The 17,465-nt window shown below is 51.2% G+C and overlaps 2 protein-coding genes across 2 annotated transcripts in view; one reads left to right on the top strand and one right to left on the bottom strand.

Annotated features, from left to right (window-relative positions):
- The first annotated feature begins 784 nt into the window (after nucleotides 1–784).
- On the top strand, nucleotides 785–7,773 carry JMJD4 (jumonji domain containing 4). Its single transcript, XM_018570928.1, has 6 exons — nucleotides 785–1,055; nucleotides 2,382–2,547; nucleotides 3,216–3,341; nucleotides 3,441–3,708; nucleotides 5,453–5,599; nucleotides 7,477–7,773. The coding sequence occupies exons 1-6, from the start codon at nucleotides 833–835 to the stop codon at nucleotides 7,771–7,773; spliced, it is 1,227 nt and encodes a 408-aa protein (XP_018426430.1). The 5' UTR covers nucleotides 785–832.
- Nucleotides 7,774–14,475: 6,702 nt separating this feature from the next.
- Nucleotides 14,476–17,465, bottom strand: part of LOC108799103 (ALS2 C-terminal-like protein) — a gene marked incomplete at its 5' end in the record, with an annotated part of 5,915 nt that continues 2,925 nt past the window's right edge. The window contains 2 exons of the mRNA XM_018570927.1: nucleotides 14,476–14,559; nucleotides 15,686–15,782. Coding sequence (XP_018426429.1) covers nucleotides 14,512–14,559; nucleotides 15,686–15,782 — 145 coding nt within the window. The remainder of the gene's footprint in view (nucleotides 14,560–15,685; nucleotides 15,783–17,465) is intronic.

Genomic DNA, 17,465 nt, shown 5'->3' with positions numbered 1-17,465 from the left:
ACTTAAAGGAGATCTATGAGGTGATTGATTTCCACTCCTCCTCATAGTTCGAGCCGACGTGTGACAAAGAAGCTGTCACGGGGCGCCTCTATCGATCGGGAAATGAGCAGAAACATGCCGCTGATCGGCTCACTTCCCGATCGTCCCCCTGCAGAGAGCAGTGACTGTCACTCACTACTCTCTGCAGCGACATGATCGAGAAGTGAGCGAGCGGCGGTATGTGTTCGCTCACTTCCCGTTCTATTGAGCCGACCTGTGACAGTCTCATTGTCACACGTCGGCTCGAACTATGAGGATGAGAGGAAAGTGACGTTTTTCTTCGGTGGGTGTGGAACGCTTTGAGCCCAAACTAGCACTGGCAACTGAGAACCTAAAACTAATAACAATGGCAGGGGGCATGAAGACGCAGGAGCATGGCGCCACACCCCTGATTATGTAGCTCGCGGTATACTGAGCCTAGGGTGACGGGAGGACGCTAGTTTGTGTCCTCCCGTTACCCTAAGGAGAACTATGGGGAAAAGTCCCAGACTTCCCATAGGCGCTGGTTGATTCTCACTCACTCCGCCATCCCTACCGATCCCGTCACTGGTCAACCACTATCAGCTACTAGATGACTGGTGTCACCTGAGCCCTACTTCAGTGACTTCCATAAGCGGGGCCCCCGGACACATGGGAGTGTTTTCTGGTTTGTTTTGGTTGTTCCATCCCCCGATCTTCTATAACAATTTCTTGTGTATTCTTCTCTTACAGATGAGTCCAGGAGATGACGATGAGCCCCCCTGACATGATGTGACCCCCCCTGACATGATGTGACCCCGAATCCGGAGATCTCATGGATGAACCTCTCAAGGTAGAGGCCGGGGTCAAAGTCCGGGATCACATTGACTTAATTGAAGAGCCGGAGACCTTCAGCTATCACCAGTTCTTCCACCAGTACATGATCGGAAACTCGCCGTGTCTCTTCTCCTCCAAGTTCACCGAGTCCTGGGGGAGCCGCAGGTCCTGGGTCAGCGCCGACAACGAGCCGAACTGGAATCACCTTCTGCGGAACTTCGGTATCTTTCTTACTTTACTTTGATCTGTAGTTTAGACCTCCGACCTCCCCTTCAGTCTTATATCTGACCTCCGTCCTCCCCTTCAGTCTTATATCTGACCTCCGTCCTCCCCTTCAGTCTCCTATCTGACCTCCGTCCTCCCCTTCAGTCTCCTATCTGACCTCCGTCCTTCCCTTCAATCTTCTATCTGACCTCCGTCCCTAACTTCAGTCTTCTATCTGACCTCCGTCCTTCCCTTCAATCTTCTATCTGACCTCGCTCCTTCCCTTCAGTCTTCTATCTGACCTCCGTCCCTCCCTTCAGTCTTATATCTGACCTCCGTCCTCCCCTTCAGTCTTGCACAGTTGTGGGGGCGGTTGGGGGCAGTGCTGAAGCTGAGAGGGGGGGAACAATTAATATTATTACTGGGCCGGGGCGGGCGGCACCGCTCCCTCCCTCCACCAGCACTGCAACTCCTGCAGGCACACCCGCACCTATGCATGTATACAGATATATTCTCGTATGTGTGTGTGTATATAGATAGATACACACATATGAGAATATATTTATATTTTTAAAAATTCATATTACTGGTCCGCAGGATTTAAAATGATGAATTTAGCGGTCCATGAGGTCCGAAAGGTTGGCGACCGCTGCTCTAGGCCATTCATAGACCTGAAGCCTGCAGCTTAAAGGAGAACTATGAGGGGGAGGGGCTTTTCACTCACGTCATAGTTCTAGCCGACCTGTGACAATGAGACTGTCACAGGTCAGCTCAGTAGATCGGGAGGTGAGCGAACACATACCGGCGTTCGCTCACCTCTCGATCCTGTCACGGCTCTCTGCCGTGACAGGGGAGAGGCTGGATACCCCCCCCGCTCCGATCCTCCAGCGCTGACTGGCGGGAGGGGGCGGGTACAGCTGGCTCTGCCTCTAGATAGGCAGAGCCAGCTGTCACTCACGCAGCTGGGCGGATCCCGGCACAATTGTTGGGATACGCTTCAGCTGCGGCGTCTCAGTATACCGCGAGCTGCAGCTCCCTATATACTGAGCTTAGGGTGACGGGAGGACGCTAGTTTGTGTCCTCCCGTTACCCAAAGGAGAACTATGGGGAAAAGACTTAACCCCATAGTTCTCCTTTAATGTAGCGGAAGTCATAGGTGTCAGCCCTGAACAATCTATCCTGACGAGTCCCCTTAAGAAGCGGAGATCTCCGTGTTGCAGCACCGGCGCACTGATGCAAGACGTGTTCCGGGGCCACACACGTGACAATCCTGTCCTGGTATAAAAGATCCGTGTCACGTGTTATGGACTTTGTTCTGCTGACCCGGGTGTGATGTGTTGCAGGTGATGCCGCCGTTCCTGTGGCTAACTGCGATGTGAAGGAGTACAACGCCAACCCCAAGGAGCAGGTTCCTCTCCGGGAATACATTGAGTATTGGAGGGAATGCCGGGAGAACGCCTCCCCCTCCCCCCGGGGATGTCTGTACATGAAGGACTGGCACATGCAGAGGTAACGCGCCGACGCTGTGATAATATACAGCCAAAGTGTTATTTTATCATTGCCCAGCCACCTATGAGCAGTGACTTTGCCTACGCTGAGATGTCGTCAGTCTGCTGCAGGCAGGAGAAAGCATTTCCTCAGTCTCCCCTCCCCCAGTGATCAGTCTGCAACATTGTAACTTTGTGGCAAGCTGTCCTTGATCTCCAGTACAATAGGTTTGCCTAGGCTGAGATGATGTGATCAGCATGCTGCAGGCAGGAGGAAGCATTTCCCCTCAGCCCCCCCTTCCAGTAATTAGACTGCTACAGGCAGAAGGAAGCATTTCCTCAGTCTCCCCTCCCCCAGTGATCAGTCTGCTGCAGGCAGGAGGAAGCATTTCCTCAGTCTCCCCTCCCCCAGTGATCAGTCTGCTGCAGGCAGGAGGAAGCATTTCCTCAGTCTCCCCTCCCCCAGTGGTCAGACTACAACATTGCAACTTTGTCACAAGGTGAGAGGCTGCAGCAGGGGCTGATCTGTGTCAGGGTTTGTGAACCTGGATGATGCCTGAACAAAGATGGCGCCGTCCTATGCTTCTAAGTCTCGATGTCGGTGTTACATTTACTAACTTCTTCTCTGTGTGGGTTGAACTCGATGGACTTTTTTTCATGTAACTATAGATCGCATCTTCCTCCTTCCAGGGAGTATCCAGACCACGACGTGTATGAAACGCCAGAATACTTCTCATCGGATTGGCTGAATGAATACTGGGACGCTGTTGCCGTGGATGATTACCGCTTTGTGTATATGGGGCCGGCGGGCTCGTGGTACGGACGTCATTCACCTCATATATCTGTATGTAAGTCAGCCAGTAGGGTCTGACTGATAGGGAACCATTCACTTCAATGCACCCGTCTTCTTTCCAGGACTCCGTTCCACGCCGACGTCTTCCGGTCATACAGCTGGTCGGCAAATATCTGCGGGCGGAAGAAGTGGCTTCTCTTTCCCCCGGGGCAAGAGGAACATCTCAGGGACTGCCACGGAAATCTGCCGTATGACGTGACCTCTGCCGCCCTCCAGGACCCCGATCTGTACCCGGATTGTCAGAAGTGCTGCCCGCCGATAGAGGTCACACAGGAAGCCGGGGAGATCATCTTCGTGCCCAGCGGGTGGCATCATCAGGTGTACAATGTGGTAAGGGGAGGGGGGGTGCTGAGGGCTGCGTTGGGTCATCGCTTCATGCGTCTGGTTTTCGCTGAGGAGGAGGAGGGCATAGAGATCACACAGCAGACTCCTCCCACACGCCGGGTCTGAGTCCTGCCTTGCGGTTTAAATGGCCAGATGCAAAAGAGTTAAAGCAGAACTGCAGACGAATCAAATCTTAAAAGAGAATTGTGGTGTCAGTGTTTTTCCTCCATAGTTCTCCTCAGGGTCACAGGAGGACATAAACTAGCGTCCTCCCGTCAGTATATAGGGAGCTACAGCTTCCGGTATACTGAGACCTTTGCTGTCGAGATCCGCCCAGCTGCGTGAGTGACAGCTGGCTCTGCCTATCTAGCGGCAGAGCCGGCTGTACCCGCCCCCTCCCCCGTCCGTTCCGCCAGTCAGCGCTGGAGAATCAGAGCGGGGGGGAATCCCTACAGAGAGCGGTGACTGACAGTGCGCTGAGAGCTCCGGCTGCTAGTGCTATCAAGGACTTCTGGGTCTATTGGATAGCACGTCCCCCACTGCACATTATGGTTTCTTCTCACCAACTCCTACACCACTATTGTGTTCTGTAGTGACCTAAACGTCCTTTTTTAAGGATAGCGACACAGCCACTTTAGTAAGACTTGTGATCACCCTACAGCAGGGGCGCCCACAATTTTTCGTCTGGAAATCTACTTTTCCAATGACGAGCTCAAAGAGATCTACCAACGAAAAATCACCTGCGTTCAGGGGCGGGAGGGGGCGTGGCGGTGCATTGAAGTCAATGGCACCGCAGCCATGCCCCCAGTGCAATCGCCGCACCAGGAATGCAGGCACATTACTGCCTGCGTTCCGCTCCAGTGCGCTTTTTGCAGATATCGCACTGGACCAGAAAGCAGGCATTAAAGGAGAACTATGAGGGGGGAGGGGTGCTTTTCACTCACCTCATAGTTCTAGCCGACCTGAGACATTGAGACTGTCACACGTCTGCTCAGTAGATCGGGAGGTGAGCGAACACATACCGGCGTTCGCTCACTTCTCGATCCTGTCACGGCTCTCTGCCGTGACAGGGGAGGGGCTGCATTTCCCCCTCCCCGCTCCGATCCGCCAGCGCTGACTGGCGGAACGGGAGGGGGCGGGTACAGCTGGCTCTGCCTCTAGATAGGCAGAGCCAGCTGTCACTCACGCAGCTGGGCGGATCCCGTCATCTAAGTCGGGATCCGCTGCGGCGTCTCAGTACAGCTTGCGGTATACTGAGCTTAGGGTGACGGGAGGACGCTAGTTTGTGTCCTCCCGTTACCCTAAGGAGAACTATGGGGAAAACCACTGACCCCATAGTTCTCCTTTAATGTGCCTGCGTTCCGGGTGCGGACGATCACACTGAGGGCGGGGGCGTGGCTGTGATGCCATTGACTTCAATGCCACGCCCCTGAACGCAGGGAGCTAGCCAGCTTGCCTTCCACTGCGTTCTAGAGGCCAAACACTCTGGAACGCAGACTTTGTGGTGTGAACCGGCCCTCTCTTCTCTCTCTCCCCGTGTTTCTTTCTGCTGTCTCTCTCCTGTCTGTCTTTTGTTACCTCCACTGCAGCAGCTTCCCAGGTCTCCTCTCCTCTCTCCTTCCAGTCTGCGGCATCTGACACATTCAGCCGCACGAGCACCGCGGGAGGACAGGACACAGGTCAGTGAGCCGATCGCGATCCACCTAATGGGCGCCCCTGCCCTACAGAATACATATTTTCTGTCTTCCAGATAGACACCATTTCCATCAATCACAACTGGGTGAATGGCTGCAATGTGGCGGTTATGTGGCAGTTTCTGCAGAGGGAGTTGACAGCGGTGCAGCAGGAGATCGCGGAGTGGAAGGACACAATGGATGGCTGGGATCTGCACTGTCAGGTATCAGTAGCCTGCAATGGTGGAATTGAAGGGGGGACTTCCTGTGCCCTGCTGTACAGGGGTAACCAAAACCTTCACGACCAGACCAAATTTTGTTACGATATTTGTTGTTTGTTCTAGCGATGCACCGATACCGATACCGATACTTCCGGTATCAGGAAGCCGGGCAGCGAGTGTTATTATACGGCGCCCGGCTTCCTGATTGGCCAGAAAGCCGACTCCATGCTTTGTCGTCATCTAGTGACGAGAAGCATGGAGACGGCTTCCCTGATCATCGGGAAGCCGGGTGGCGAGACTTTACACGCCGCTTGGCTTCCGTAATGGGACTTCCGGTATCGGTATTCGGTATCGGTGAGTACCGGAAAGAAAAATATCGGTACTCGATACTGAAAAACCGGTATCGATGCATCCCTAGCTTGTACTCCTAGTAGGGCCCAGAAACAATAGATCGCATTTTGCCTATAGAAAGGGCAGTAACTCCAAAGCTAATGTGAATGGCTGTCACAGCGATCAATTAATCGGGAGCCCATCCTACCAGCTTCTGATCGTCACTGTGTGATTGGGACCTATGCCGGGGGGAGAGTGATTGAGCGTGCTCCTCATGAATCAACATGTAAGCATAAGGCCCAGCTTGTGCCGCCATATCTGTACAAAGGACAGGGCTGGACAGATCCCAGCGGCCAGCTGGTGTCTGACTTATGAGGTTTTCTCTAGTTGTTGTCAATAGAATCCTGGATTGGACGGACCGGCTGAATTCCATATTATTTGTCCACTTGCGGTGTAGGGACCAGTGGGAAGCGGCTAAAGGAGAACTATGGGGTCAGTGTTTTTCCCCATAGTTCTCTTAAGGGTCACTGGGAGGACATAGACTTGCGTCCTCCCGTCACCCAAAGCTCCGTATATCGCGAGATACAGCTTCCGGTATACTGAGACGCCGCAGCCGGGACAAATCCCGACATTACTGTCTGTATCCACCCAGCTCGGTGAGTGACAACTGGCTCTGCCTATCTAGAGGCTGTACCCGCCCCCTCCCCCGTCCGTTTCGCCAGTCAGCACTGGGGGGGGGATCCCTGCCGGGAGCGGTGAGTGACAGTTACGGCTCTCTGCAGGGAGATGATCGAAAAGTGAGCGAGCGACCGTATGTGTTCGCTCACTTCCCGATCTACTGAGCCGACCGGTCACAGTTTCATTGTCACACGTCGGCTCGGACTATGAGGTTGACTGGAGATCACTCACCTCATAGTTTTCCTTTTAATAAGCACCCTCTCACGATGAGGAACCTTCCAGGAGCACGTTGATTTACAATGGGGGTTGTAAAGGGGTTAATTTTTCGCTCCATAAGACGCAAAAAGGAGGGGAAATATGTGGAGCGAATACCTATCGCCCGGGGACATGCAGTTTCGGGCGCCGGGCGAGTATTTTTTGTACGTTCAGCCCTGCTCCTGACAAGCAGAGCTGAATGTACAGTGGGAGCCGATGCTCGTTTAATACAAGTGATCTAACTAGATCACTTGTATTAAATCGAGCGGCGGCGATCGTGTCCGCCACCCCCGCCGTGGTTTTTGGGGTCCCCCGCTCCTCTGGGGGACTGTGACCACGGCATAGGAGCTCACCATAGAGCCTCTTGAAGTCCGTTCCTCATCTGCTCTGTGTGATTACTGAGACAGCGCCACCAGCGGTCACGGAACTGCAGCTTCTGTCACAGAACGCCTGCGTCCTATGGACCGGAGCGCCTTATAGAGCGCAAAATACGGCACATATAAAAAATTAAATATTAAAACTGAACCTTTTTGAATATTAAACTGCAATAAAGAAAGTCAATGACAATGTTCACGATTCTTTCCCAGAACGCTGTTTCCTTTGTTTGCCTTCCTCAGGTCATCATGAAATCTTGCACGGGGATTAATTATAGAGAATTCTACGCGTTCCTGAAGATGATCGCACAGCGCAGGTTTGAAGCCTTGGAGACGACGGCCGTAGATGTCCCCGCGGAGGAGCGGATGGCCCCGGGGCCGCGCCATGCAGTGTTTGACCTGCAGAAGATTGCGGATGTCTTATCGGCACTCATCGACAACGGAGACTTTCAAAAGCTGGACGTGGAGACGCTCGACCCGCCCCCAAAGCAATTGCTGCGGCAGCTGAAGACGGCGATCGCTCAGAAGTCACCTGCTTGACGGAATGTCGGGTGCGGGTTAGGATTTGATTTTTATTTATTTAGAATAGGGCTGGTAATGATTAAAATGTTCGTCTTTGAATAATCAATTTTTTTTTAATCGATTAATTTGGATTAATTATAACGCACTTACAGATCCAACTACATTGGCCCATACACATACAGCACAGCAATGAAGTAATACAATGAACTAGGATCACACTAATCCAGCACGTTATTCATCTCACGTGCCCCACCCAATATGGCCGCCGCCTGAGTGGGGCAACTCAGAATAATAACGTGCTGGATTACAAATGTATTTACATAGTATAGTAAAACAGCAAAGCTCTAGGGGTGATATAAACATAAGTATTAGCGTAATATTTGAGATAGCAGCACCCGTCCATTCCATTTCATGTAAGGACCTGATTGCAACATAATATCAGTAAATTTCAATGGGCACATTTCTGGGAGCGAGATGGGGGGGGTTAATGGAGAGCCACATAGTGCATATATATGTTTAAAATTTAAGATTTCCCCCCGATGTCCCCTCACCCCTTCCCCAAGTGGCTCCGTCGCCTAACGAAAGGGAAGGGGAGGAGTCAGGTGACGTCACGGACATCGACGTCATCGGACTCCTCCCCCCTTCTCTTCGTTAGCCGACGGAGCTACTTGGGGAAGAGGGGAGGAGTCAGGTGACGTCGATGTCCGTGACGTCACCGGATCGCCGACGGGACTCCCGGAAGCCTGCGGAGAGGCGAGTCTTTTCATTTTCGATCAAAAGAATTTTAATCGGTCAAAAAGTTTAACGATTAATCAAGGAATTAATCGTTAATTTCCCCAGCCCTAATTTAGAAATGAACAATTCTATTATTTTATCATCAGCTCTGATCTCTTTGTAATGCTGTTTCGTCATTAGGCAATATGACAGATTACTGTGTATAGCAGCTGCTATGTGTCACTACCCCGCCTCCGTCCCCGCCTCCTCCTTGCTGGACTACTTATGATCCTCACTAGACCTGCACCCAGAGGGCCCCAGTGCAAGAAACCATAAAGGACCCCCAACACCAACACCGCAGGAGGGTGCTGCGGAGCGTTGTCCTGCTGCATGCTGGGAGCTGGCACCTGAGCAGTTGTCATGAGGTGAAGGGAAGCCGGCTCCATGTTCTCTTGTCACAAGTGACGAGGGAGCATGGAGCCGGCTTCCTGCTACCGGAAGTATCGGGCCAGGCATCGGAGCATTTGGGCGAGTATGAGTACTCGGCACCGATACTAGTATCGGTGCATTCCCAATAGTGACACTTCTCTGCCCTCCCTCTGACATGCTAGTGATAGCATGAAAACCTGTACGGTCATATGTTGATGTTATAGTTATCAAAGAAAGGAATTTATATACCGGAAGTCCCATTACAGAAGCCAAGCGGCGTGTAAGGTCTCGCCACCCGGCTTCCCGATGAAAGCATGGAGTCGGCTTTCTGGCCAATCAGGAAGCCGGGCGCCGTCGTCCAGCTTCCTGATTGGCCGGGAAGCCGGCTCCACGCTCCCTCATCTACTCCTACTACCAGCATGCCTCAGTTTTTTGCTAGTGTCCTCGGAGGATGGACTTTTCTACAGTTCTGCTGTAAAGAGATATAATAATGGATCCTCAGGTTCCGGGGATTCCACGGAGTTATTGATGCATTGGCAAAAACAACATTGTATCTGAGGCTGTGTGAAGGATTATTTAGTGTGGGTGTGGGGGGTGCACGGGAGCCCTTCTGTGCGCTAATGTCTACCTTCTAGATTGAACAGAGGGTGGGTGAGCCCCCAGTTTGCCCAAGCCCCCTCAAAACTGTAATCACCACCCGCTCCTCCTGACCCAATCAGTTTGTGGAGAGGCGCAGCTATACATCCCAAAGAAGCGGCCAATGCCGAAACTGCTGACACTGATTGATCGGGAGGAGGGGGTGACGGTCAGAGTTTTGAGTGGGCCTGTGTATACTGGGTTCACACCAAGCTCAGCCCCATCTCTTGTAATGATCTATTGGTATCAGTGAGTGCTCACAGCTGATAAACTCAGAATGAATAGTAACTAAGGATGCACCGATACTGGTATCTCAGCATCGAGTACCGATATTTTTTTGGGGTACTCGCCGATACCAAGTACCGGAGGTCGCATTCAGGAAGCCTGGCGGCGTATAAAGACTCGCCACCCGGCTTCCCAATAAGCAGGGAAGACGCCCCCATGCTTCTCGTCACTAGATTGGCTTTCTGGCCATTCAGGAAGCCAGGCGCCCGTTTAATGACGCGGCGCCCGGCTTCCTGATTGGCCAGGAGGCCGGCTCCATGCTCCCTCGTCACTTGGAGCCGGCTTCTCAGCCGATCGCCTCATGACGAGGGAGCATGGAGCCTGCTTCCCGGCCAATCAGGAAGCCGGGTAGTGTGTAATGACGCGCTGCCCGGCTTCCTGATACCGGAAGTATTAGGCTAGGCATCGGAGCATTTGGACGAGTACTCACCCAAAAACTCGGCACCGATACTAGTATCGGTATTGGTGCATCCCCAATAGTAACACTTCTCTGCGTCAGCTGCCCTCCCTCTGACATGCTAGTGATAGCATGAAAACCCGTACGGTCACCTGATCCTATAGTTATCAAAAAACAGAATTTATTTCAAGGTTGAAATGAATAAACAAAAAAAAGACAAGGACTTTAAAATAAAAGATTTATTCCGCACTAAATAACAAATACATTCGCGGCGCACGGGAAACGCAATGACACCCGGCGTGTTTCTTCTCATGTAGTGTAACTATAATCGCTTTACTATTTACAATCTCCTGCTGCGCTCGGCAGTTATCTCCACACAATCCGGAAACCGTTTAATAAATACAAAATACATTTCAGCGGTATAAATACTTAAAAGGTGAGATCACATGATTCTCGCCATTAAAACGGTGCATGTCAACCCTAAGGGCCCATTTACTGCCTAGGGAGCCCATGTTGTGCGTAAGGATGCTTTGCATTGAGCTGGCCTATTGAAATGAATGGGCAGCCGAGGCAACCCAACCTGCCAAACAGTGGACATGACCCCCTTTTTTTTTTTGTAACGCACTGCACTACAGGTGTTGTGGAACTCCATTGTACAAACGCACTGCCTTAGTATGTCGGGGGGTGCCCTTCGAAATGAATGGCGCTGTAATGCATGTTGCATGCATTACTGCACATTAACACATCTGTTACCAAGACACGCTACTGTCAATGGGCCCCCAGTCTATTTTTCAGTATGGTTGTAACCTTAAAGGAGAACTATGGGGTTAAGGCTTTTCCCCATAGTTCTCCTTAGGGTAACGGGAGGACACAACCTAGCATCCTCCCGTCACCCCAGGCTCAGTATATAGAGAGCTACATCTCGCGGTATACTGAGACGCCGCAGCCGGAGCGGATCCCGACAATTGTGCGTGAGTGACAGCTGGCTCTGCCTATGTAGAGGCAGAGCCAGCTGTACCCGCCCCCTCCTTCGTCCATTCCACCAGTCAGCGCTGGCAGATCGGAGCGGGGAGGGGGGAATCCAGCCCCTCCCCTGTCACGGCAGAGAGCCGTGACAGGATCGAGAAGTGAGCGAACGCCGGTATGTGTTCGCTCACCTCCCGATCTACTGAGCCGACCTGTGACAGTCTCATTGTCACAGGTCGGCTAGAACTATGAGGTGACTGAGAAGCACCCCCCCTCATAGTTCTCCTTTAACTCTGAAGTGAACTGGTTTATTGCAAATCTGCGCAGTTTCTTTTCCTGAGGTCCCGCCAGTTACAGCCGGCTGACAATGCTAAGCCGCAGCCAAAATGTAAGTCTATATCTGGCCACTAGATGGAGCTGAAGAGCATAGGGAAAAAATATTTAATATGCTCCTCAGCTCCACCTAGTGGCCAAGATCTTGTATTACAGCACTATTTACATCTCGACTGACTGTTCAGCTAGACGAATGAATGAATGTAAGCAGCCGGAGGCAATAGCCAGACTGCTATTGGCTATTTTACCTTGAAATAGCTAATAGCAGACTGGCTATTGAAACCCCACCCACCGAGCGGAGCGGACCTGAGAGAGAAAGTTGTCTTTCAGTTCTGCTCCTCTGCTCAGTGGGCGGGTACAATAGCCAGCCTGCTCTTGGCTTTTGCAATTCGAAATAGATGGGGGGGGGGGGGGGGTGCATGCTTTAGGCTGCGCCCTAGGCAGCAGTACCCCCTAGGCGGCTGCCTAGTTTGCCTAGTGGAAGCACCGGCCCTGCATGTCTGGTTGACAGGGTCCCGTTGATTTTTATGTTTTCCTTAAAAGTGGAACTAACACCCCCCCCCCAATTTAACGGTTCCCCAAAACAGTTACATTCAAGGCAAGATGATACGTCTAACAGTTGCTGTTGTGCTTATGATGTAGACGAGGAAAAAAATAGAAGCATCGCTCTACTAATAAAGTCCAATTTAAGGTTTTATTTCAATTGACAAGGAGAAGCAGCAAGAGGTCCGCCTTCTTCAGGGTCAAATAGGAGCAACTAAGGCCTCATTCACACGTGTAACGGCCGGCCCTTACGGATCCGTGCTGCGTCCGCGCAGGGACACCCGCACCCACACGGACGTACAGGTCGGGTGAGCGTAGGGCGGCGTGCGGCCGCGTACTCCCATAGAGAGGGACAGGCTGCTGCGTACACATCACACGCAGCACCTGTCCTTCGCCGGGAGCGGCCCGATACGGCCGTGCACGCAGCACGGAGCTATACGGGCCGGCCGCTTCTCGTGTGAATGAGGCCTAAATGAAAACTGGGCTGGCGTGAAGAGTCAGAAGATGGATATTTGGCTCCTTTTCTCTCTAGTTTGGCATCTGATGCTGAAGGATGATGAATTAAGAGCGAGAAGAACCTTCATACAAGTCCAGCAAGATATCCGTCCTTTGACTCGTCACAGTCCGGCTCACATTTATTTCCACTGCCCTCAAGAAGGGGGATTCTTGCAGCCCCCCGAAACATGTTGGATTCTCCTGCTGAACTGATATTAAACCTTAAACTTCACTTTTATGAGTGGCGCTTCTATTCTCCACCTTGTTTCCATGTTACAAAAGTCCTAGAAAAATACAGCCACCGGCTATCTCCCATCAAAAGCCATGACCAACTCATTGACCAATCCAATCTCATCATAAGCAGCGTGCTTATGTCTGCTCTCCACCGAACTTTCAAGTCTTCAGATGGCTGGTGTCTTAGCTGATCATGGCAGCTGTAGATCTGTACAGAAGATAAGATGGGGCTGTCCTTGGCTATAGAGGAGCTTTTAGGTCCACTCTAAAGTGGTTGTTAGTTTTGGCAGGGGAAGCTTAGAACCTCTATGGGGCTTTTATTGCGATCAGCTAACGTAGCATGCTCTTCAGTTATATCTTCAACTAGATACAGTATATGGCCTACAGGTTCTGGACACCTGACCAATCACACCTATATGAGCTTGTTGGATTTTCCATTTCAATCTATGGCCATTAATATGGAGTTGTTCCACCCCTGTGGCTACACCAGCCTCCACTCTTCTGAGAAGGATTTGCACACGATTTTGGAGTGTGTCTGTGGGAAGATGTGACCATTTGTGAGTACTGCTGGATAAGAAGACATGGCTTGCCATCTTTCATCCCAATGGATGGTCAGTAGGGTTGAGGTCAGGGCTCTGTGCAGGGCACTCAAGTTCCTCCACATCATAGTGGTCAAACCATGTTGGGTGAGAAGACCTGGCCCTCAGTTGACAGTCCAATTCAACCCAAAGGTTTTCTTTAGGGTTGAGGTCAGGGCTCTGTGCTGGACACTCGAGTTCCTCCTCATAATGGTCAAACCATGTTGGGTGAGAAGACCTGGCTCTCAGTTGCCATTCAAATTCAATCCAAAGGTGTTCAGTAGGGTTGAGGTCAGGGCTCTGTGCAGGACACTCGAGTTCCTCCACATCATAGTGGTCAAACCATGTTGGGTGAGAAGACCTGGCTCTCAGTTGACAGTCCAATTCAACCCAAAGGTGTTCAGTAGGGTTGAGGTCAGGACTCTGTGCAGGACACACCGTTTCCTCAGCGCCATACTGGTCACACCATGTCTTTATGGAGCTGGCTTTGTACGCAGGGGACAGTCATGGTGGAACAGAAAAGGGGCCTTCACCAAACTGTTCCCACAAGTTTGGAAGACACAATTGTCTACAATGTCTTTGTATGATGTAGTATTTACAGGGCCCTTCACTGGGAACACCTGATACTTACAATACTTTTGGCCATACAGTATATAGAACCCTTTTTGATTGGATTACCAGGAGTGTTAATTTTCTTACACTTCTTGTTATAATGCCAGTTTGGCTTACTAGTTAAACTTATGTGCCAAAAAAAAGGTAATCATCATCATCATCTTGATCAGCACAATCGGCAATATTTTCAGGTAAAACAGAATGCTTCTCTAATATAAAGTAAAAACTAGCGTTACTGCAATACCAGTCCTGGCCAGCAGGCGGAGCTTCCCTGACACTCTCCCATTGCCTTACTTGTACACTATTCTAAGGCGGGATATACGCATGTGCATTGCACTGATATCATGCCTCCCTGTGACGTACGTATTGAGTTTATATTATATGCACGAAATCCATTTCTATAATATAAAGCTGGACGTCCGACATTCTCCCGCGAAGCTGCGGCGTTATCCTTCCCGGGGGGGAGACGTCACGATGAGCACGTCCTGCGTGATTTGTGCGGCGCGATAGAACATTTTTTCCCCCTCGGTTGTATCACTTGAAAAGCCGCGTTTCATCTTTCTGAATGTGTTCATAGCAGGACTGGAAAGAGAGAGAGAAGCACATCGGAAAATTCAGAACATAAATAGTCAATAAGAGAATTATCAATTCCTTTATATAAAAGCTTTAGGCTGATGAACCCCATTCCATGTTCATGTCCAGCCAAAATGTATTTTGTTAGGTTGGGGTGGAGTAGGGTAGGGGTTGGAACCCTTGTCAGGTTTTTTTACTGCTGCCCGGGGCTCCATTAGAGAGATGTACATTCACTTCCTGTCCTGTGACAACATTTTACCAGACAGGAAGTGAGAAGAATTCTCCCAACAGCACCACATACTGGGAAAGGCTAAAGCAGGACAATGAGCCAATCAGTACTGCAGCGCTCATGTGCTAACAAGGAGCATGTTGATAGGAGGAGTGAGAAAAGTGACTCAGTGGCTCATCCGCTCATCCTTTACTGTCCAGTGCTTGTCTCCCCTCCCCATTCCTGTACCATACCAGGCCACGTTCAACATTGGGAGGGTTGGCCAAGCCTCCTCCATCCTTACAAGGCACCTTGTCCCAATGTTGAGGGACAAGGACTTCTTACCAACATCCTGTCCCCCAAAAGGGATGTAGGAGTTTGTGGGGAAATCTGGAGGTCCCATTTATAATAAGCGGGCCCCCAGTTATCCTGCCCACCCCCCCAAGGGGAATACGTATAGAAGTATGCTAGTTTACATTCCAGCAATTCGGGATTCAGGAACTGGACATGTATGTAAGTGGCACCACAAACAGGCTGGGTTTGGGTTGGGTTGGCTCACGTTTGACCCGAATGTCCTTCTTAATGCTCCCCGGTGCATGTTCCTCCACTCTGGATTTACTCCATTGGAGTTTTTTAGTAAATACCCAGTCCTTTGGGGTATAGGGGAGCATGTGACCTACCCCCCATTTATGATGCTTGGGCCTGGGAGGCCAATCCCCAAGGCCTGAACATTGTCACATGAAGAAGACAAGGGTCTTTATCCCTGTGTAATCTCTGACATCCACTGGCACAGAAGGCCTGACATAGCAGTGAGGGGAAGATGAGCATAGGTGAGTTGGGAGTTGTTCCTACAAGATGATCAAAGTAACAGGTTCTCTTTAATGGCCCTCTAAAAGAGCTCAGGGTTAGAGATGTCGGAGAACTCACCTCCAAGGCTGTTAACAGGAAGTCGTAGATACCGCCCCGATTAGTGGGGTCCATCAGGTCCTGGATAAAGTGGATGTCAGCTCCTAAGTGCTGTATTCTGTAATAGGAAACAATATGACGGTCACCCGACAATCCAACCAATATATATATATATAGAAAATACTAGCAATAAGTAAGAAAATGCAGCAAAATATACCAGCGAAACATTGCCCATTCGTGAGTTATCACCGGCATAATGTAGACCAGCGGTTCTCAACCTGTGTAACCTCAGGACCCGCATTTGTCCTTGGTCATTAAGTCACCCAAGTCGCACCGCACTAGAATGCATGGCATTAGGATACCCCACATTCCGGACTATGGGTGGGAGGTGTATATGAGGTGCCATTCAAATGAATGGCAATGCAACACACCTCCTACACCAGAATTCTCGGGGTAGGCGCGATTTTGCATGGTGCAGTGCCTTAATCACAAGGGACTGTGCGATTAACGCACTGTACTAGTGTGAACAGGCCCCTTAAAAACACTGACAGACCCGCACAACCACAGATACAATCTCACACGAATCTTCACACACACGTTTTTTTAAGGTCCCCCCAGTCTCCCTATCTTACGAGAACTGGAGTGCATCCTCATCCTGGGGTCCAGTGTGGGCTGCTGTGCTCCATCAATAGCTGCATTGCTGGTACAGCTCGCTTGCGAGCATCTCTGGTCTGGCCGTAGGGTTCGGGGGTGGCAGAGGCCCGTGATGCTGTGCCCCCTGGGGGTGGTGTCCCAGGGGTGCCAGAAAATAACAAGTGATTTCACTGACACTAGGTCACGGCACTTACCCGCTTTTTTCTGCACTACCCCTTCTGAGCAGGCCTTATGGCTAGCCCGGGGCAATACTTTTGCACTCTAGGCCCCTAAGGGCTGTCAGTGTGGTGCACTGACACTTTATTATTTATGCGCGATTGGGCACTTTTTGACTTCACAGAAGACGGAGGGTGTGGGTACCTTCCTGATGTCGGGGAGGAGATTCTGTGGCCCTCACCTGGGTTCCCCTGTCTCCTCCCACTCGGGGGTCTCTCTTCAGCAGAGCCCCCGTCTAATACTCGCTGGACCTGTTTCGTCAGGTCCTAGAGGATCGGGGTCCGCCGGCCTTTGGGTAGGTGGACCTAAGTCATTCTTGCCCCTGTCAGGAGCGTTGTGTTCCGGGAGCCAGAATGTGACATCACTCTGATCCAGGCAGCTCTACAGGGCACATGAGGGAGCTGTAAGCAATGCATGTATGGATGGAGCTCCACCACGGCCATGCCCCCTGCTCCCCCCCCCCCCCCCCCACACCTCACCTCAAGCTTGGCTTCTCCATTCCGCCCTCCCCCCTGCCCCCCCCCCCCCCACCTCAAGCTGACACTCGGCACCGGGCAGCATATTTTGAATGGCTGCTTGGCATAAGAAGTGACAGTGCTGCACTAGGGGAAGGCTGCAGAGCCTCTCACCTGAAAAAGTGGAAGGCACGTGGGTACCCACTAAACACGGGTTTGCGACCCACTTTTGGGTCACGACCCACCAGTTGAGAACCAAGGATGCAGATCATTAGAAGATTGAAAGAGCCACACAGTTTGGATACGTCCACTAAGAATTTTATTTTATAAGATTCCAAAGCAATGTGTTCCGGGGGCTCAAACCTCCACCTTCATCAGGGCTTGTATGCCGCCAGTGAGTTACAAAGCAAAATGGATAGCACAAACAAATCCAGCTTGCCAAACTTGAGGTCAATCGGGCGAGCCGGATTCTTTGG

The sequence above is a fragment of the Nanorana parkeri genome, unplaced genomic scaffold (genome assembly GCF_000935625.1).
Source record: "Nanorana parkeri isolate BGI_ZX_2015 unplaced genomic scaffold, ASM93562v1 scaffold1633, whole genome shotgun sequence".
NCBI lineage: Eukaryota > Metazoa > Chordata > Amphibia > Anura > Dicroglossidae > Nanorana > Nanorana parkeri.
Note: the sequence above shows the minus strand (reverse complement) of the source record. Positions and strands in the feature narration are given on the sequence as shown.

Bases quoted from the DNA above. Each gene is read 5' to 3' on its own strand.
- JMJD4 (XM_018570928.1), top strand. From the start codon at position 833: ATGGATGAACCTCTCAAGGTAGAGGCCGGGGTCAAAGTCCGGGATCAC. The intron at 3,709-5,452 runs GTAAGGGGAGGG...TCTGTCTTCCAG, and splicing joins ATCATCAGGTGTACAATGTG to ATAGACACCATTTCCATCAA. The intron at 5,600-7,476 runs GTATCAGTAGCC...TGCCTTCCTCAG, and splicing joins GCTGGGATCTGCACTGTCAG to GTCATCATGAAATCTTGCAC.